This window comes from Rutilus rutilus (genome assembly GCF_951802725.1).
Source record: "Rutilus rutilus genome assembly, chromosome: 21".
Lineage (NCBI taxonomy): Eukaryota > Metazoa > Chordata > Actinopteri > Cypriniformes > Leuciscidae > Rutilus > Rutilus rutilus.
In genome coordinates this window covers 31486476-31508022 of record NC_140226.1, presented here as the reverse complement: position 1 = coordinate 31508022, position 21547 = coordinate 31486476, and the positions used below count along the sequence as shown (strand labels likewise).

General features: G+C 36.4%; 2 protein-coding genes across 4 annotated transcripts in view; one reads left to right on the top strand and one right to left on the bottom strand.

The window, feature by feature from the left end:
- Window positions 1-2639: 2639 nt before the first annotated feature.
- On the bottom strand, window positions 2640-13114 carry LOC311281356 (G-protein coupled receptor family C group 6 member A-like; the record flags this gene model as incomplete). The annotated part of the gene is made up of 7 exons (XM_084394194.1): window positions 2640-3748; window positions 4621-4738; window positions 5072-5287; window positions 5391-6122; window positions 7058-7346; window positions 7861-8045; window positions 13076-13114. 7 exons carry the CDS (start codon window positions 13112-13114, stop codon window positions 2652-2654), a joined length of 2676 nt encoding a protein of 891 aa, XP_084250320.1. The 3' UTR covers window positions 2640-2651.
- The window catches only part of LOC311281124 (CAP-Gly domain-containing linker protein 4), a 49062-nt gene continuing 37769 nt past the window's right edge, over window positions 10255-21547 (top strand). Inside the window, exons 1-3 of one of the 3 annotated variants that reach the window (XM_084393835.1) lie at window positions 10255-10404; window positions 19089-19235; window positions 19779-19918. In XM_084393835.1, the coding sequence (XP_084249961.1) occupies window positions 19103-19235; window positions 19779-19918 (273 nt within the window). In that variant the 5' untranslated portion in view covers window positions 10255-10404; window positions 19089-19102. The remainder of the gene's footprint in view (window positions 10405-19088; window positions 19236-19778; window positions 19919-21547) is intronic. The other 2 variants (XM_084393834.1, XM_084393836.1) reach the window with 2 other exon arrangements.

The window sequence follows — 21547 nt, the reverse complement described above, 5'->3', positions numbered from 1 at the left end:
GATCTTCTAGAAGTGGTAAATGCCTCACTTCTCTCTGGGAGCTTTCCAAACTCCCTGAAAACTGCAGTTGTCAAGCCCCTCCTGAAAAAGAGCAATCTGGATAAGACCATATTAAGCAACTATAGACCGATTTCAAATCTTCCTTTCATAGGCAAGATCATTGAAAAAGTTATCTTCAATCAGCTGAACAAATTATTGAGCTTGAATGGATCCTTTGACCATTTTCAATCTGGTTTCCGACCGCACCACAGCACAGAGACAGCGCTCATAAAGATAATAAACGATATTCGCTTAAATACTGACTCAGGTAAATTATCAGTGCTGGTGCTACTCGACCTCAGTGCTGCATTTGACACTGTCGATCACAACATACTTCTTGACAGGCTGGAAAACTGGGTGGGGCTTTCTGGGATAGTCCTAAAATGGTTCAGGTCATACTTGATGGGAGAGGTTATTATGTGAGTATAGGAGACCATAAGTCAGAGTGGACATCCATGACATGCGGAGTCCCTCAAGGCTCAATTCTTGCACCACTCCTGTTCAACCTGTATATGCTCCCAATGAGCCAAATAATGAGAAAGAACCAAATCTCTTACCACAGCTATGCAGACGACACACAGATTTACTTTGCCCTATCGCCTAATGATTACAGCCCCATTGACTCCCTGTGCCAATGCATTGATGAAATCAACAGTTGGATGTGTCAAAACTTTCTTCAGTTAAACAAAGACAAAACTGAAGTCATTGCGTTTGGAAACAGAGATGAAGTTCTCAAGGTGAACGCATACCTTCACTCTAGGGGTCAAACAACTAAAAATCAAGTCAGGAATCTTGGTGTGACACTAGAGTCAGACCTTAGTTTCAGTAGTCATGTCAAAGCTATAACTAAAACAGCATACTATCATCTGAAAAATATTGCAAGAATAAGATGCTTTGTTTCCAGACAAGACTTAGAGAAACTTGTGCATGCTTTCATCACCAGCAGGGTGGATTATTGTAATGGACTCCTCACTGGCCTTCCCAAAAAGACCATAAGACAGTTGCAGCTCATACAGAACGCTGCCGCCAGGATTCTGAGCAGAACCAGAAAATATGAACATATCACACCAGTCCTCAGGTCTTTACACTGGCTCCCAGTTAAATTTAGGATTGATTTTAAAGTATTATTACTGGTATATAAATCATTCAATGGCCTAGGACCTCAATACATTGCAGATATGCTCACTTAATATAAACCCAACAGATCACTCAGATCATTAGGATCATATCAGCTAGAAATACCAAGGGTTCCCTCCAAGCATGGCGAATCTGCTTTTAGCTATTATGCTGGAACCAGCTTCCAGAGGAGATCAGATGTGCTCCTACAGTAGTCACATTCAAATCCAGACTCAAAACACATCTGTTTAGCTATGCATTTACTGAATGAGCACTGTGCCACTGTTCGTCCGACTGTTTGTACTGTACTGTATTTTATTTTATTAATATTTATTTTGTTTTAATTATTCTTATTTCTTTTATTATTTTAATTTCTTCTATGTAAAGCACTTTGAATTGCCATTGTGTATGAAATGTGCTATATAAATAAACTTGCCTTGCCTTGCCTTGCCTTGTGACACATTGTTTTTTACAAGGTATAAAAACATTTCACATCTTAATAAATTCAGTGATAACAATAACTTTTGTCACTGTTGTGTTAGCACAGTAACACAAAAACCCGTATTTAGCCATGGCTGCTGATTGGCGTTCTGACGTCAATGCAAGAGAGGGGAATGCCAGCAAAGAATCTTGTTTAAGCAGAAGAGATCAGAACTATTGGATGAAGAATTCCCAGAACATTTTAGGGGCATTGCATTATTTATACAGTAATATTGCAAAATATTTACATACACTTTTTCATTTACCTTTTTTTTTTTTTTTTTTTTTTATTACTTAACTTTATTTTCTACTCAGAATGGTTAGCATTATTTTACTCACTCTTAAAATGACAGCAATATCTAACTGTAAACTAACCCTTCCTGTTCCTGCATGATTGACAGGTTCTGTGCAGGCGGCTGAAGCTGTGCACTGCAACTCTAATGTAATCTCTGGATCTCAAGCAATGTGTATTCAAGAAAGGGAACTGTCTTTAATTGAAAAAAAATATATATATTTTATCCATTACCACTCAAATAAATAATAATAATAATAACATTGACATTTATTAAGTTGCTTATACTGTTTTATTATTTATGTTGGTGACGGTTATTCTGCACATATTATCACAATTAGCAATTGTACATGTTAGGAATTACACAACACTCACAAAGCACACAGGGTCACAGCACCCTGCTTGCCTACAATATTTGTAAAGTCTTTCATATTGAATCTGAAATATGAGATATAAGATATTTATGCATCCAAAATGTATCAAGGGGTTTATCAAAGTAGCATCAATTACATCGACAGATTTTGTGATAAAAAAATAAAAAAATAAAAATGTACGTGCCCATTTACTAATTAATAATTTAAAATATATATATATATTTCAGCAGTGATATACTAGATGACTTTGTGACATATAAACACTTTGTACTTTTCAATTAGTCTTAGGAGACTAATTTGCATAACATAAAATTCCTTATAATATGAGCCTTTTTCTGTTTGTACACTTATCAAATGGATTTTCTCCTAGGTCTTTTCCGTATTGTCTGGTGAAGAAATTCCATATTGTCTATGTTGTTCTCTTGATGAAACACTTTCCTTGTCAATTGAATTGAACCCAAACCAGTATCAACTGAGTTAATGGTATTTTGTGATCCCGTTATACAAAAAATGTTTACTTCTGGTACCTCTAGGTCAATTGAGTCGATGATGTGATTATTGGCTTTTGCTATGTACGCCTCTCGACTAATCTCTTCTTTCTTCTTGCAGAGCGCCATGTACCACTTGGGCGCAAAGTGACAGAAAATAATTCCATAACACGACACCAAGATAGCAGCTGCTTGAATTGAATAGCGCTCGTTGATCTTGGCAATGTACACTGGGGTGAAACAGACCCACACAAAGAGGTATACTAGCATACTTAGGATGATGTGTCCAGTCTCATTGAAACGCTGAGGTACCTTTCTCCCTTTAAAGGCCATCAAAAAGCAGATAAATGCTAGCAATGCAATATAGCAAAGCATTATGGCAAATCCAATGCCAGAACCTTCATTGCACTGTACCATAATCAACATGCTTTGGTCAGACTGAATGGTCTCCACAACTGGAGAATCAAATATCATCCAGAAGATACAGATGAGGACTTGAATGAGAGTACTACAGGTAATAATGACAGGTGGGTTGTAAAACCTTCTAACACGCTCCAGGCGATGCAGTTTAAGAAAGGTTACAAAGGTGCGTTGAGCTTTCACCAAAATACATGAGACTGTGAGCGAGAACCCTAAGGCATACAAAATCGGTCGACCCCTGCAAATGTGAACATTGGGTTTGCCAATAAACAATATGACACTAGTATAGCTGAGTGCTAACCCTGCCATGATTAAAAAACACAGGTTTCCCCCGGACTGTTTCATGACAGGTTTTCCAAAAAAGACCAAGAAGATAATCAGGGTGCAGAACAACAACAGATAACCTAATGCAGTAAATATAAGCAGAACTATTGCATGGGACCCATCCCATTTCCAATAGTCCTCTTCCTTCGGCTTACACGAAGTCCATCCTTTCAAAGACCAGGTACCATTTTCACAAGGTAGGCAATTTGGTAAGTCTGAAAGAAAGATGCACAAGAAATTCAGATTTATGGTACATTTCCATCAAGAAAATTTTAATGGATTTTCCCTTTTTAAATTAGGTTAATGCACTCTTAGTGTGCGCTTAATTTTTCAGTGGCATTGGTTCTGGAAGCATTTTTTCTTTCATATTTCCCATGGGGATTTCTTTTTAAAGTATTCGTTAAAGCATTATAAGCAATCAACCAAGAGGTGAATCACAGCAAAAAAGAATATGACAATCGGACAAAGGAGGCAAAGGTACAACACTGTTTAATTAACGGCAATCCCTCATGGGAATTGTGAATGACATCATCGAATTAAAAATGATGCCGAAATATAAAACCATTAATTTAAAGTTGTTGATTATCTATAGAAACAAAGTTTATTGCAAAATAAGCACATAAATAAGTATTTTGACAGCATTGTGAGAGTTCCCTGCAAGCTCTTTTGGCACAATTTGCTCGAAGCGACTCTCTGATTTTCTATAAAGCTTCATGGGTAATAGAGTTTTTCCCCACAAATATTGAAAAAATATGTTGAAATAATTCAATCGGATGGCATATAACTATTAACAACCTCTGAACTCACAGTAGGTCTGTCTTTAAAGGTTGATAAGCTGTTAAATAAATGAATTTCCCTATAGAAAATGAATGGTGTTTTTACTTCCAGAACCCGACTATTGCACTCTATTGACGTTTGTGGTTGAAACTTACAATTGCAATTGCAAGTCAATTTCAATACATTCAATACATTAGTTGTGTTGTTAGTTTTACAAATTGTTAATTTCTACTGAAAGCTTCAAACAAGAAATTATCCTTAAAAACGTATACCTTATAACAACACTATATATTTACTATTTAATACTTACTTGTTTCATTAGAGTAAGTACCCTCTAAACATTGTATGCAGTTGTGGCAGCATGATGTTTTGAGAAGTTTCTTAGCTGTACCAGGAGGGCAAATAGCAGAGCACATTGAAATAGGAACCTAAAATAAAATGCATAGAAGCGTGGTTAATATTGAGTCCTTACATAAAATATGCAGTAATACCCAGTTGAACAGACAAGCAATATTGTGTTTATGAGCATGGGCTTCTGGAATGCTGACTGGCTTATCAAGCAGCCTTTGGTAAACCATAAAGACCATGCTGGTTGAAACATTTTAGTTGGAGAACAACATGACTATTCTGGTCCACCTACAGTTTGGTTCAGCATAGAAAATTTGTGCTGGTCTAAGCTTTTTCATGATGTTATAGGGTTCCATACACTGTACTGCATAACTGATACGTTTTTATAATCACGTATAATTAGTTATTCTCACCGTATTGTTTGGATTACTCCATGTTATGGGTGCCTTGATGTGAACTTCTTTTTTCGTCAGTTTGTAATTTCCAACAACGACTAAACTTCTCTGCCCGGTTGATTCTTGTGGTTGCCAGTTAATTAAATCATAGCCATTCATGAAATTTCCAGATGCATTGAAATAGAATGTCTGACTGTCCATAGTAAAATTGACCTTTTTCAGTTCCTTGAGGAGCTTTTAAACAAACAAACAATAAAAAGTCGAAATTTATAATCATGGCATTTTTTTGTTAGCTTAAAGGCATCTCCAAAATTGGATGTAAACATGTTACAACTACCTTCCATGGCGGAAAGTCCCTTTCGCCAGGGCACTCGGTTTCACTGCAGTTTAGAAGACGTTTCAAAGCATGAGCAATGGACCACACAGCTAACCTTTCGCCATAGGTTATGCTGATGTCGACAGCTTCCGTCAAAAAACCTGTGTCTTTCCCTAACTGCTTATACTCCTCAAGGAAGAGGTTTACAGATCCCGGAGCAAGAGTCAGCTGCTGCAGAAACTCCTTAAAACCAGGATTAGGACCAGTGATGAACGTGAACCCAAAAATGTCACCTACTCTATTGATTCCGTCCATTCGAGATATATTTCGTGACATTGACCAAGCATCACTTGCGATCCAAGTGCGCGAGATGTTCTGCCGAATCATCTCTGCGAAGAGTTTAAAGACCAGCTCTTCCTTTAAGATGAGTAACACAACTTTAGCTTCAGATGAGCGGATTGTTTCTGCCACCTCTTGGATCCTTTTGTCGATTTCATTGTTAGCTAGGTAATGAGGCAATGCTTCTTTAAAAGCCTGGCAGATATCTGCATGTTCTGCATCAGCCAAGAAGCTTTGGAGGGCATTTTTCCCATAATCATCATCCCCATAGACCACCCCAATCCAGTCCCAGTGAAAGTGTTTCATGAAATAAGCCAGAGCTTTGGTTTGGTGAACATCACTGGGAATGGTGCGCAGGAATGCTGGGTATCGTACCCTATCACTAAGCGTTTGTGCAGATGATGTTGTGCTTATCTGAAAGAAAAAGAAAGAGAAAACAGTTCAGGAATAGGTGCTTAAAGACTCTCCGAACATTCAGTGCTTGACATTAACTTTTTTGCTCAATAGCCACTATGGATAGTGATTTTCCAAAGTTACTAGCCACTCAGCATTTTCACTGGCCACAATGTTGACAGCGATACCATGGGGAAAAACTGCCATATATATAAATATATATATATATATATATATATATATATATATATATATATATATATTTTTTTTTTTTTTTTTATAGATTTAGCAGCAGGTATATTGGGCTGCTGTCACTTTAAAACCTGACACTGATCCTTTACACTGCTGCACATGCATTTTCTTTCTCAACACTTTACGTTCACTTAAAACATAACTGACTGTGAATACTCGCCAAGACCAGCATTTTGACATTATTTTGTGTGTATTTTACAGTTTACGCACAATAAGCAGCAAAAAAGAACTCAATTTAGTACTGAAAGGTGGCTTTATGTGTCGTACTTTGGGTGTGAGCACAAAATCTGCAGCAATCCTGCAGCCAAATCCCACGCCAAAATTCAAGCCCTGTAACACCAACAATATTCATCTGGAGCAAATGAAACGAGTGAGTGAGAGGAGGCGGGTTGGCGTGTAACTCGCTGTCGTGTATCTATTCTGCGGAAAATGAGTAATGGAAGCGTTTCAGATATTTCAGTATCAATATGTAGTAAAAAAAATCTATATTTTTGACAACACTACATTGTACTTAGTTTATTATTTCAGATGCCTTTTAAAAGACTACAACTGAAAAATGTATAGGCTTATATTATATAAAATTCAACCCCTCCAAATTGGCTAGTAGGAGTGACCGCGTTACTCGCCAGTGCTGAAATACACCCGCATTTGGTGGGTTGGCGGGTGTTAACATCAAGCCCTGTGTACATGATAATGTTACACACCTGCGGGACCATGTATAGACTCAGAAGTCTAGCGACTGCGAGTGAGTCTTCCGAGAAGCGTGCTCCAATGATTGCTTTTACATTAGGCCTTTCAAGCACCTCACATTGGACAGGCAGCGTGCCGTTCACAGCGAGCAGGTGCTCAGTGCTCTGAATGGCTTTTGAGGCATCAGAGCAAGTGTCACAGATGTAGTAGCCCAGTCGCACACCCGGGAGGAAGCTGGAGTTATTGATCGTTTCAATTGTATGCACAACAGCGAGAGTCCTTACAAGTGAAAGTAAATTTAATCTACAAGGAAATGAGGGAAATCTTTGTTAGAAAATACAAGCAAAAACTATTACAAAAAATCTAATTAAAGAAATCTTACTTTTTTACAGTAAATTCTAACACTGATTTCAAGTTTTAATTGAATTTGATTCCCATTTAAACTGATATAAGTTCACTTATTGTAATTATTCTATTGAATTCAATTTTTTAAGTACAATCAACTTAGCTGTATAAGTCATTTCAACTTAAATTACATTAAACTGACTTAAAAAAATTAGTTGACTCTTGTATAACTTATAAAAAAAAATTAAATGTGTTTATTATTATTATGAGGATATACTAGTCTACAGCATTATTAAAATAACACCCATTTAAAAAAGTACTTGTGTTACAGATATTTAGCTATTACTCTCAACAAATGAAATGTGCATTTAGATGCTGGAAAAATCAACTCTCAGTCTTCTGTTGCAAGGGAACAGGCCACAAGCATAGATCACTGTACATATATGACAGGAAAACAACAACAGACACTTACTCTGTGCAGTTGTATTTTTCTGGACGTTCTCGCACCTGTAGTGTCTGCACTTTGGAATGACAGGAATTGAGCACCCCAATCCGTACATCCCCATCGGCCCAGGCCCCGCACATGTCTGGAGAGTTTTCACAGGCAGAACCAGAACCAGCTAAAAGAAGAATGCCTATTAAAGGCCCGTACAAGACCTGCAAATACATGACAGACAACCTGACTGAGTACAATATAGTTACTCTTGAGATCTGTTCAGCTTGGCAACAAGGGTAAAATGGGTACAAGGGTAAAATGCAAGGGGACTTTCTGTTTAAATAGGATAATTGTGTAAGGGGGCTGGCTCATTCTGACCGAAAACACAAAAGGTGTGAAGTGATCGTGTTACTGGAACACAACCAAACATCAGTCAAACATACCTTTATTCCTCATCATTTCCCCACAGACCGGTTCTGTGTCATCCTTATAACTCACATTACATTAAAAGTGAACTTTGAAGCAGCTGTAATCCGCTCATCAAAAGCTTGGAAATTCCATGCGTGTATGTATTGTTAATGAACACATTTACCGAACACATCCCTTGATGCACAATAAAAACCTCACATGACTTTGCATTAACAGTGATGTGATTGGATAACTAGAATGTTGGTTTGATCATTCTGAAATGCCTGAGTCAAAGTCTGTCATCAGAATGATTTGGTTTAATGAAGATCCTCACATGATTCTGTTCCCAAACACCAGCATCTGAGTGCTTTTTGCTTTATGTGATATTCAAATTTTGAGCATAGGTAAAATTCGCAACTTTGGATGCAAACAGCTAGTGTGTGCATGTGTGTGTGTGTGTGTATGAACTGATATTGCTTCAGGATTCCTGTGTGAACAAAACATCAAACAAGATGAAATAACACTAACTTGCATCTTCTACCTTTGCTTAACAACGAACTTGCATTCAGTAATGACAACCCATTCTCACTCCCAATCAAAAACTGAAGCATGCTTAAGTGCCTTTAGCATAGTGTTAACTAACTAACAAACTAGGAACTCAGTTGCTTCGTGAGATACCTTTGGCATTAATACACAGATCCGAAGGAATTTTATTGTCATGAAATTATATATTGGGGTATAATTTTGTCATTTGTCAACAGTCTACCAAGTATAAAGCTAGAAAGCAGCGGATATTTATTAATTCAACAGGTCTGGGTGCATATTCATGTAATCTCTTGGGTTCACGAAGGCTGGCAGATATTTCTGGGCAGAAGAGGGTTAAACTGGTAGAACTGGCAAGTAAAACAGAGAATTTCCCTTTGACTATCATTCATGTAATCAATGTGAGGTTTCATGGTTCAGAGTTTTTTCACAAAAAGAAGTTTGTGAACCTGTCTCACCATCCTTTAGAAACACACTTAATGGTATTTGGAATATGTTAAATAACGCCTTTTCAGATTAAATGACATACTTTTGACATTTGTTCTTGGCACTCAGGTGTTTAAATGCCAGCAGGTAATCCCCAGACGTCATCACTGGAAATGCAGAAATATGCTGTCAGCTGCACTGCGATGTTAAAATTAGAATAGATATAAAAAATAAATTAAAAAATATATATATTTTGTAATATTTTTTCAAATACATTTTGCCGTTTTATTTGGAGATTACATTTCACCGTGTTATTAAATTATTAGAGTTTTTTAAAGATTAACTGTATTTGAGTGGTAATTGCAATATGAAAATAAGGGAAGTGAGCATGCACAATTAAATATCTATCAATGATTGATAAAAAAAATGTTTTTACATTTTTTATTTTCAATTTTTGTTTTGCTCATAAAAAAAATATATATATATATATATATACAGTAGTCAACATTTGAAGTGGATCAAAGAAGTTGACCTAAGACATGAACGGGTATTGTTAAAAATGCACATATAACTTTGATGGAAGGTTTTGATCCACTTATATATACATAATACACACACACACACACACACACACACACACACACACACACATATATATATATATATATATATATATACATACAGTAGTCGACATGAAGTGGCTCAAAACCTTTCATTTTGAGATGGACATAGGATCTCCAATGAAAGCACAGTGCAAAAATATAAAAATATTTCCAAAATCATTATTATTATTTTACCCTTTCATTGACTCATCACAGTCCATAAACAAATATTATACATCAAATAATTACAAGTAACAACATAATAATATTGATAATAAATAATTTATTAATAATAAAAAAATATATAATAAAAAAATAAAAAAAATAATAAAAAAAAACAGACTTACAAACTTCATTAATTATAAGGATAAAAGGATATTTTTTCTTTTTTTTCTTGTTACCCTTTCATTGCAATATTACAGATACTGAAGGCGTTTTTTTGTTTTGCCATGCGCTGAGTGACGTCGGAATTACGTCACGATGTCGGAAGTGAATCCGGACAAATCGAAGGCGCTGAAACCAGAAGATAAAATGAAAACATGAGCACGAAGCTAGCGACCCAACGGGAGAAACTGCGGTTTTCTGTTTCATTAAGGAGCAGGTATTTTATCGCCGTGTCAGAACATCTCTCTCGACCCTGTCATGTCTGTGTTTGCTGTGTATTTGAAGCAGTCGGTGTGTGAAATGATGCATGGCCCTTCAACAAGCTGTTGCAGTGTGTGCAGAACTCTAGTGATGCTCTGTTTAGTAAACGAACATGATAGTTAGTTTTAGGAAAATAAATGCATGCAATTGCATCTTTGTGATAACAGTCTAAACTGGGCAATAATCAGGCTTTAATCTGGTTCTAATGCTCTGCTGATCCAGTGCATTCGAGCACTGTGTGTTATGTAACGAGTTATTACTTAGGAAAGGTGTTGGTACATTAACAAAGGTCAGTCAGAAGCGCAATCTGTCATTTTGACAATAAACTATCACATCTGAGTGCTGAACAAGACACATATACTTCATGGTGAAGTGATGGTTTGAGAAAGCGAAGATGCATATAGTATCAAGGAATTACCATGTTACAAGTAGTAAAACATTTTAGTACTGTACCATGATATATGTCCACAAACACACAATGAACAGATTGTGTGTAAAAAAAGAAAAGTACTGAGTAATTTAGTTGTTTAGTGACTTAGTAAAATGGCCATATAACACTAGATATTTTCCTGCATTTTTATGCATTTGATTATATGTAGTGATGTAATGATATACCAGATGGGCTGATTAATTGTATCTGCCTATTTTGAGATTATAGCCTAATAGAGATTAGATTACATAGTTTCAAATTATGCAGACAGCCTTGTTAATTTAAATTTAAATTGTCAATTGTGAGTAAATAGTGATTCATTTTAGCAGTGATCATTAATATGCATTATACAGTATCTGCATTATTTTGACCATCATCCGTTATTGTTTTCTTTGGAAATAAACACCTGTAGATATCGGCTATTTAAACACCTATATCGGCTGTAACTAATTATAACTAATGTGTGTTAAATCAGTTGCACACGACAAGACTCAAGCTTCAGTGTTTTCAGTTTCAGTTTCACATTTGTTGATCCTGGAAACAACATTTCAATCAACCAATCAAATTTAATTAGTTTATGTCAAGTTTAGGCTTACGACCAGGGTTAGGTGCTTCTACATCAGTGTTCTCCACCTGTCATTTACCTCTGATTTTAGGGATAAGTTATGGGTAGGGTTTGGTTTAGGGTTAGGGGTAAGGATAGGGATAGGGTTAGGACAACATTTTTGGACAGGAATGTTCCAGGTTCATTAAAATATGTTGACTCAGAAACGCATCTTAGTAGGCAAAATCACATTGACCGTTCTCTGACTCGATTAGATAATGTTCTTTTAAAGTTATTTTTATGTTGCCTCAGAAAATCCTCCATTATTTTATGGTTGTAAACAATACAATCTAAAAAAAGGTTGACCTTTATTATTGTATTCCCAAAAAAGATCCAAATGGGTCATGCTGTCCTTTTTTCGGATGGTTTTATTGTTGTGCAGGTTTAGTAGAGTAGCCCAGCTGACCTGACCAACAAAGCAACAAAGGGAAAGTTGATAGTCATAACAAGCTCTCTCAATACAACTCTGCAGTCTTATGTAATAGGTAACTTAAATCCTGTCTTTGTGCAGTCATCTGTTTTTATACTTCAGTATAATCATGTCTTGTCTTTATTATGCTGTGTTTGTAACTGAAACCTCTGATCTATTAGAAGAGTATTTACTCTCTGGAGGGCAGGGTTTTCCTGTGCACACACACCTTGAGGTGCTCTGAGTGGTTCGCTTATAATGGACATAATGCCACGTATTCTTGGTCATTATTAATCATTTGTTGGCATGCAAAGGTAATAATGGCACAGTGATTCAAAGGTGGATATGAACTCTTATATCTGTAAAGATGACAGATTATGATGAGTATATTTAAAAAGCCCTTGTGAAGTACACAAGTTAACAACTTAAGACAGAAAAAATAACTTTTGTTTTCTTTGTATGCAGTGCACATTCAAGGCATGAATTGTGATTAATCTCAAAATCGGAATTTCCAAAAATGTGCCTGAAATATTCTGTTAGATTCTTAAATGCTGTTATTTTTCACACACATTAAAGGTATAGCGGAGGATTTTCCCGAATTTTAGAAAAGAACCGCTCTCTCCACTTTTTGAAAAAATGCACATGCGCAACACTCTACCTGCTCCCGAGAGGGAACGCCTATAAACGTGTGCAGGAGAGAGCATGCACGAGCCTGGTTCTCCTCGTGCACGCTCTGTTTACAAGTTGCTGTCGGCATGGCTCATACAAGCCTACTTTATACACGTGTTAGTTGTTTGTTCTAACGAAGTACAAGCATAAAACATCTTTTATATTTTAGTGCACAGATATGCATCAAAGTAGATTGTTTGGAAGGGCATCCAAATTTGGCTAGTCACGTTTGTTGGCACATTATGTTGCAAATTATAAACTAACTCAAAAACATTCATGCAAGACAAAATGTCAAATGCCCTTCCGTGTTTTATTTACTTATTATACTGATCGATTGAGTGAGGACTCAAGACATGATCTGCAATGGAGAAGTAGCTTGTTGCATTTGTGTAATAAATACTATGGTGAACACATTGGAATTATCAAAAATGAACACACAAGGTTTTAGAACATTTCAGTGTGATACCTTTTACCATTTGGTCATAAGGCTACTTTAGACAAATTGAGATGTTTACCGTGTCTGCGCGGTGCATGACTTGTGCGAGGGCTAGCATCGCTAATCATAGCTTACATTAACTTGTACTAGCAGTGAATTTAAATGGATTTCTCCAAATAGCATGTCAAACTTTACCTGTCGAGTAGAAACTTCGCGACTGAGGCGTCAGTGGGAAGCCCAACGCGCACGCCAGCGTGTATTAAATATGTGTATGGAAATATTCTCCCAAAAACACTCTGGTCTTGTTTCTTTCTTCAGAGGCCTTTCTCTTCTTGTCATACAATTCGTAGACACTTTTTCTCTTGCGACCCTCAGACATTTTGAAAAAAACCTGGTGAGAACGGCGAGCTTCAATGAATGGCTGAAACCGTAGCTCAACACACATACACCTGAAAGTGCGCATGCGCAGAAAGCGAAAACTACCTAGCGACGAGCACGTACGACGGACGGCCTTACGTAAACATATCACCAGAATGATTGACAACTCGGAGGACCAATAGTCTTGATGATCCACCCGGAAAAAGAAAATCCTCCACTATACCTTTAAATAAATGGATCTTCTCATGTGTCATTATTACCTCTGTACCGTGATCTGTAAATCACACATATTTGGCATTATGTAAATCAAGTGAACCTAGACTGTTTTGCGTTCAGAAGGAATTTTATCTCCCTAGATGGGAATCTCGGTTCAGTCATCAAAGGGCTTTTTACACGACACAGTTTTCAACTGAAACTGAAAATCGTCTCATGTGTTTTGGCTGCTCGTAAACTACAAAAATGTGAATTTGTGAAAATGGTGATGTCATACGCATATCAAGGGCAAGTTCTTTACAAAGAGACATCTGAAACTACTGGCCTGGCAGCGGAATACAGTGTCTTTAGTAGTTTTCGTGGATCCGTGTGAACAGGGAGCGTTTTGACAACATTGTCGTCTGTATGCGAAGGAAAAACTTTTTTAGTACATCCTTGTCGTGCAAACATACCCTTACTCACCCTAATTTCAAATCATATGATTTTCTTTCTTCTGTGGAACACAAAAGAAGACATTTTGAAAATCAATGAGGTCTAAATCATTTTGGACCCCATTGACTTCCATTGTTTTAGAAATCAAAAAACAGTTTCCACTCATTCATTTACCACAACAATTTTTTTCCACAAATGAAAAATTTAATGACATGAGGGTGAATGTTTTTTATTTTATTTGTTTTTAATTTTTTGGAACTTTCAAGGTTAGCTTGTTTTTATATGCTGAGTCAGTCAATATTCTTTTCTGTGATAATAGAAAGATTAGCTCGTATTGGACCCATAACACTCATTTAAATAAATGCAAATTTTACTTGCAAATCGAAATGGGGTATCAATGAACCAACCGAACACTTTTTCTTATGCACACGTTTCACACACTTACATTGTACTTTCCGTGCCACCAAATCTCATTCAAATCACTCAGTCACATGGGCCAAATGATTACGTAATTATAACTACTTGTAGTGCGCTGACAGTCCACTTGTGAATGCAACTTTTGAAACATTTATACCTCATTATGGATATATACCTGTAACCATACATTACTGACTTACTGGTGGACCTCACTAATCAGTAATAAACTTATTGAACAACTTTTCCCATCTCTACTAGTTAATAGAAAATCTAAAAACATTTAAACAAAGAGTAACCCTGCCCTTTCACCAGGGTGTGTTTCATGAATAGCCTCACGGACAGTGAACAGAGATGTAGACGGGTTTACTGTACCTCTGTTGAGGTTCGTTTTAACCCATCATTAGCAGTACAAAACGACCAAAATGTTAGATATTGAGCAAACGCAAAACAGACAGTCAGACTTCCGTGACGGTGAGTGTTGTGTGCTCATTGTTTCTTTTTCTTTTTTTAATGAAACCTAACCGGTTCTGTGTTTGTTGTTGATACACAGTTTGAATTCGTCTTTTATATTCGCTTCAGCCCTCTCTAATCTGTTTTTCGGGCGCAGAATAAGTGTTCCTTTATTACACCCAAAGCTGAGCGAGTGTGATATTTTAAGCAGCTTTGTAATTCAGTGTGCTGTGGCTCACAATGATGCTGTGGCTAATGATGTCGGTAAATTGAGATTGCGAGCTCTGGTGACTTTATTAATGACTAGGGCTGTCAGTTTTCATTTCACAACTGTTGACAGTAATGTTATTAATTACATATGCGTATTAATTGCATTCATTGCAATTAATTACTTGCATCAGTATTTGAAAACAACAACAAAAAAATCAAAACAAAGCTAAATGAAGATGATGTAGGACATTAAATTATTGTGGATGGACAAGTAATGCCCTATTCACACTGACAGCAATTTTAGAGCATCACAGTAACGTTAACGGGATAATTCACCAAAATCATTTACTCACCCTCATGTCAGTCTTGAACTTGTATGACTTTTTTTTGTTTGTTTTTTTCTCCTGTGTAACCCTACAGATTAAGAATATAGTAGGGTAACAAATTGTAAAATAAAAATAAAAATAAAAAAATATATATATATATATATATTGCACTCCAGGTTTGATATGCTTGTTTGTAGGGCTGCATAATTCGGCCCCAAATCATGTTGATTATTTTGTAATATATGATGATTGGGATTTGAAGCATTTATCATCTCATATTGCTGCTGCTTAGATATGTAGGCAGAGGAAGATCAAGAAGACCACATTTCTACTAAGAAGTGTGGGGAAAAAATTGATTTTTATTTATTCCAGAATGTGAGAAGTTTTGTGTGCGCACACATCTGAAGCGTGCTCCCAGAAAGCCATTTGTTAGACAGCTTGCAAATGCTGAATTGAGCTCTTTCACGTCTCACTCTTGAACGGACATATTCCCACAAAATTACGTCAAATATGCCGGTCAAGGCGAGTATCCTAAGCATAGTCTGTCATATCTTACAGTTAGTTGAGAAATAAAACATGTGTAATAGTATATTGGATAGTATTTTATATTTTACTTTCAACAAACTATTTTCTCCACATTTACAAAGGCAGAAGGGAGTAATACAGCAAGTTTGGACGTCCTCAAATCTAAAAATACAGAACCATACAAATCAAATACTAGGGCTGGGTATCGTTTAAAAAATTTCGATACCAATACCGATACCGATACCTTGATTTCGATACCGGTTCCTGATCGATACTTTTTTCGATACCAATTTTATGAAATCCATTTTAACAAGATTACATAACACATTACCTCAGAAAAACTTTGGTTTTATTTTTTCAGTTTGACTCATGCTCCTTAGTCAGTGCACAAAGGAACAAAAAAAGCACAAAGGAACAAAATATTCCTTATACATATACATAAGGTACAAAATATATTTTTTTATAAACAGCTCATGCTCACCAAAGCTGAATTTATTTCATCAAAAATACAGTAAAACTTGTAATATTGTGGAATAGTATTACAATTTAAAATCTTATTTGAATATATTTCAAAATGTAATTTATTCCTGTGTTGTCAAAGCTGAAATATGAAAACAGTTTTTGGAAGGTCATTTTTGATCACTTTAATGCATGCTTACTGAAAAAAAATTCTGACCAACACGTTTTTGAACGGCAGTGTACATTCAGTAGGTCATTATTGCAATATAAACACAGTCAGAGTGATCAACAAGGTATCTCTTCATTTACCAGTCGAAGACGCAGCAACTTTCTGCTCTTATGTTTACTCCGTGCACTGTCAAGGGCTTCATCATATCTGTCGCGGACGCGGTACCGTCTTTGCAGCCATTATTTTACCACAAATACTGCATCGCACGCTGTTGGCATCGAGCCTGGAGAAATGTAGCCACACTTTTGATCGACTTTTCCACATCTTTAGGGTATTGTAAGTGTGTGTGCTTGCGTGTCATTGAGTATGTGCGCGAGTTTGTGTGTGTGTGTGCTCGCGTGAGTCGCGTCCATAGGCTCGCGTCTCATGAGAATGTGCGTGGACAGTTTGTGTGCGCGCGCGCGTCTCTTAAGAGTATGTGCGGAGAGTTCCGCGCGTCTCGTGTGTGTAGAGTTTGCGTGTATGTGCGTGAGCGAATTTAGGCGTGTCGTTGTGCATTTCATATGTATTTGTTTGAGCACTGACGTTGACGAGTTAACCCCTTAGGTATCGAAATCTGGTACCGAAAAACAAGTCATTTTTCGATACTCGATAGTATCGAGGCAATTCGGTCGGTACCTAAAAAGTATCGAACTCGGTACCCAGCCCTATCAAATACACGATTCTGATGGAAGAATGGAAGATCACAGATAATTGGAGCAACATTCCCAGATGTGTTCCACTAAGTATATGCAGTTATTTATTTTATACAGTGTACTGTATTTTTTTTACAAACTTTTCTTAGTAATGGTTGTGAATCCCAGGGTGACTCTTCTCTTCATGGAGATGGAACATTACACACCTGTGTGCAACATCAAGCTTGAGCTTATTTAAACTTGCATAGCAAATACACACATCAAATATCATTATATTAATAAATCATAAAAGGCATAACCTGAATGAATGCACTGAATTAAGTAGTCTATGATTACATTACAAGAGGGGGGTTGTAAATAAACCTCTTATGTATAAATGTTTGCATAATGCTTCTTTTTTGGGAAAAAAACACGTAGGGAACAAATTGATTTTACCCATGGGTTGTTAATTGAGTTGTGAAAAGTGAGACTTGCATAACAGGTCTGAGTGCAGCACAGCCTTGCATAATTTATAGACATCAAGTAATATCACAGGATTTTTCTCTCTTTTTAAAGAAATGAATACTTTTTTTTTTTCAGCAGTGATGCATTAAATTGCTCAAATGTGACATAAAACCCTTTTACATTATTGCAGACAATTTCTGTTCAAATAAATGCTGTTCTTTTGAACTTTCTATACATTAAAGAATCCTAAATATTTATCATGTTTTCCCCCAAAAAATATATTATGCAGCACAAGTGTTGACAATCATAATGTTAGTTGACACCAAATTAGAATGATTTCTGATGGATCTTGTGACACTGAAGGCAATAGAGTAATCTGAGAGAAAATTGCTTTTACATTTTAAAATATATTAAAATAGAAACAAAGTATCAATATTTCTAAATATTACTGAAATAAATAGGATTCATCTTGATTTCACATTGAATTTAAGCTCTTACAGTTGTAATCGAAATTATTCAGCCCCCATTGCAACGTAATTGAAATAGCTCAACACAACACATGTTTCAAGTGGTTTCCCCAAATACAACTGAATTTATTTATTTATTTTTTCGCAGTCTCAACATTATTCAACCCCTGAATCCTCGCAACAGCACAAATTTGCGAAACAGGTGTTGTCTCAAGGAGATCCGGATGCAACTAATCAAGGGATTCATTAGTTGCACCAGGTGTGCTTGAGCTAGAACACATGAAAAATCTGAACTGGCTAGGTTTGTTGAGTCACGTTTGACTGCATGTAAGAAATATTGCTAAGTCAAAAGAATGGTCCAAAAAGTTACGATTTCATCGCCCTTCACAAAAGAGAAACAGGATACAAAAAGATAGCGAAGGCACTAAACGTTCCTAGAGACACAGTTGGAAGCATAGTTCACAGGTTTAAAGTTAAAGGAACGGTGGTTACACTACCTGGACTGAAACGGCAGGTGCGTAAATAATGCGCGTAATAAATGCATTGGGTTTCCATGCCATAACTCAAAGACGTACACAAGCACAAGAAAAGTGCTCAAAATCATATAAATAAGCCACAGGGATTCTGTTGTGTGTTCTTTTTTTTTACTGGAACACAATATTGCTGTTTTTGCTGTATTTTGGATCAAATAAATACAGAAGAGACTCTTTTTTTTTTTAAATGTTAATAAAAATCGTACCGATCTAAAACTTTTGAACTGTAGTGTATATTATTACTTGGATCACTGTCAATACTGAAATCGTATATATCACTGATTTATCATTGTAATCCATAGTTTATTTAGCCTACAATGTCTCCCCTAGATATGACTATTAATGTGTTTTGTTCTGAATATATTTGTGTTTAGGTGGTGAGGGGGCGATGACCAAGGAGGATGTGCTGAGGGAGTCTTCAGAGGGAGACTCGGTCCTGGGGCGGTACGGTATTATTTCCCATAACTCTGAGCGACCGGTGATCCATCAGGTGTCATCAGCGCCCATGCCTTCAGACAGCGGTGAGCGTGTGGATCTGTACACGTCATCAAGTTTCAGATATCCTTTCACTTTCAGTTCAACATTTAGCGTCTGTGAGAATGTTCTCATGCAAGCTTTTAAGTAGGTCACACAAAAAAATGCTGACACTCAAGTTATTTTTCACATCAGATTCCGCCAGCGGCTGTACAGCGATGGATTTTTGTCTTTTTTTTGGTCGTAAGGCCAATAAACAAACAACTTATTTAGCTGTTTTCTGAAGTGTAGCTTTATTTATGGAGTACATTTTTTAGACCCTAAATTGCGGACACTGCTTAAGCTGCTGTAAAGCTGAGGTATTGACAAGGTCACAGAAATTCTTTTCCAATTTTCTGCCTGTCAGCACTGATACATCATTCTCTCTCTGTACTCGCTTCTCATTCACTCTCACACTTCATTTTACTTCACTTCAGACTGAGCTGTTTAAGTGAATTTGAGTGATCGGGGCTCTGGCTCAGCATGGATAAATCGAGATGAATAGAAGATGAATATTGACGCCGTTCTGACTCGAGCGTTCTGTTTTGCAGAGTTCTCGTTCTTCGACCTGGATGATCCTCTGTGTCGGGAGGTTCTGTTGGATCCTCGGACCACTGTGCCCGAGCTCTTCGCTGTTCTCAGGCAGTGGGTTCCCCAAGTCCAGCGGAATATTAGTGTCATTGCCAATGAGGTCAGAATCTTTAAAGACAATGTGAAACACAATGAAGGCCCGTCTCGACAATTATTTTATCGACTTTTCACATGATGTACTGCATCTATGGACGCTTGTTTCCGCCACAGAATGAAAAATAAAAAAAGGTAATTGCAACTTTTTATCTCACAATTCTGACTTTTCTCACAATTGCGAGTTTACATCTCAGATTTGCATGATATAAAGTCGCACTTGTGTGTTATAAAGTCAGAATTGTGAGATATAAAGTCGTTTATGTTTATATCTCGCAATTCTGACTTTATAACACGCAATTGGGAGATTTAAAGTCATAATTGTATGATTTAAAGTCGCAATTGCGAGGAAAAAAAGTATCTTTATAATTTTCAGAATTGCAAGACGTAAACTTGTTATTGTTAGATAAAAAGTCGCAATTATCTTTTAAAATGTGTTATTCTATGGCGGAAACAAGCTTCCATATATATCCCCCTGAATACCAGAAAAAAAGTTTGTGAAGTTTTGACCATAAGAAACATATGAAGAAACTTTTTTTAATATTTTATGCTATGTCCTCCGTACACCAGGACTACTACTTATACAAATTTAAATAAAAATACATGTACAGGCAAAAACAATATGTCACACTTTAGATAAGGTCCAATTTTCACTTTTAACTAACTATTAACTATGACTTTTGCCTCAATAAACTCATAATTCCTGCTTATTAATAGTTAGCAAGGTAGTTGTTAAGTTTAGGTATTGGGTGATTAAGGGATGTAGAATATGGTCATGCAGAATAAGACATTAATATGTGCTAAGTACTAATTTACAGCCAACATCCTAGTAATATGCATGCTAATAAGCAAGTAGTTAATAATGAGAATTGTTACCATAAATGGTGTTACCATAAATACTGTAACAAATGTATTGCTCATTGTTAGGTAATATGTTAGCAAATGAGACCTTATTGTAAAGTGTTACCAAATAAACCATAAGCTCATTTTATTTCAGCTTTGTTGACAAGGCAATATTTCTAATTTTCATGTATTTCATCTTGATATACTAGATTTCCAGGATCGTAAGATGTGTTGCAGTGAGTTTTTGGGGCATCTAGTGGTTTTGAATAAAATAAAATGCTTCTTTTACACCAGGGCACCTTTAGCCTTGTGTACCCTACTCTAATAAGCATAAAAAAAACATAAACACTGTACATACATAGACACAGAAATGTTTGTGCCCTAAAAATGCCTATATAAGTGGGTTTTAGGTCAGAAACCCTGTCCAGACTAGGCTTTGGAGAGAACAAAAGACTATAATTGGTGTATTTATTTTTCCTGAAAATGTTTCAGAGGCAATGAATGTAGTTACATTTCAATGAAAGATTGTGAAAGCAAACTTATTCTTCTTCTATCGAATAACAAGGACAGGGACATTTATTCACCTAAACAGAGTCAATTTTAATTTCAGGTTTTCTTGCAGCTGTCATAAAACAGACTCACACACTCCCCGTTGTGCGTTTAGTGTCAGGCTCTGTGAACTGCAACATTATCTTTTTAGACAGTGTGTGTGTGTGTGTGTCTCTGTTAGCATGAAATCTTTAGCTGGATGTCCTTGCTCTGTATCCATTGACGTGAGATTGGCTTTGTTCTG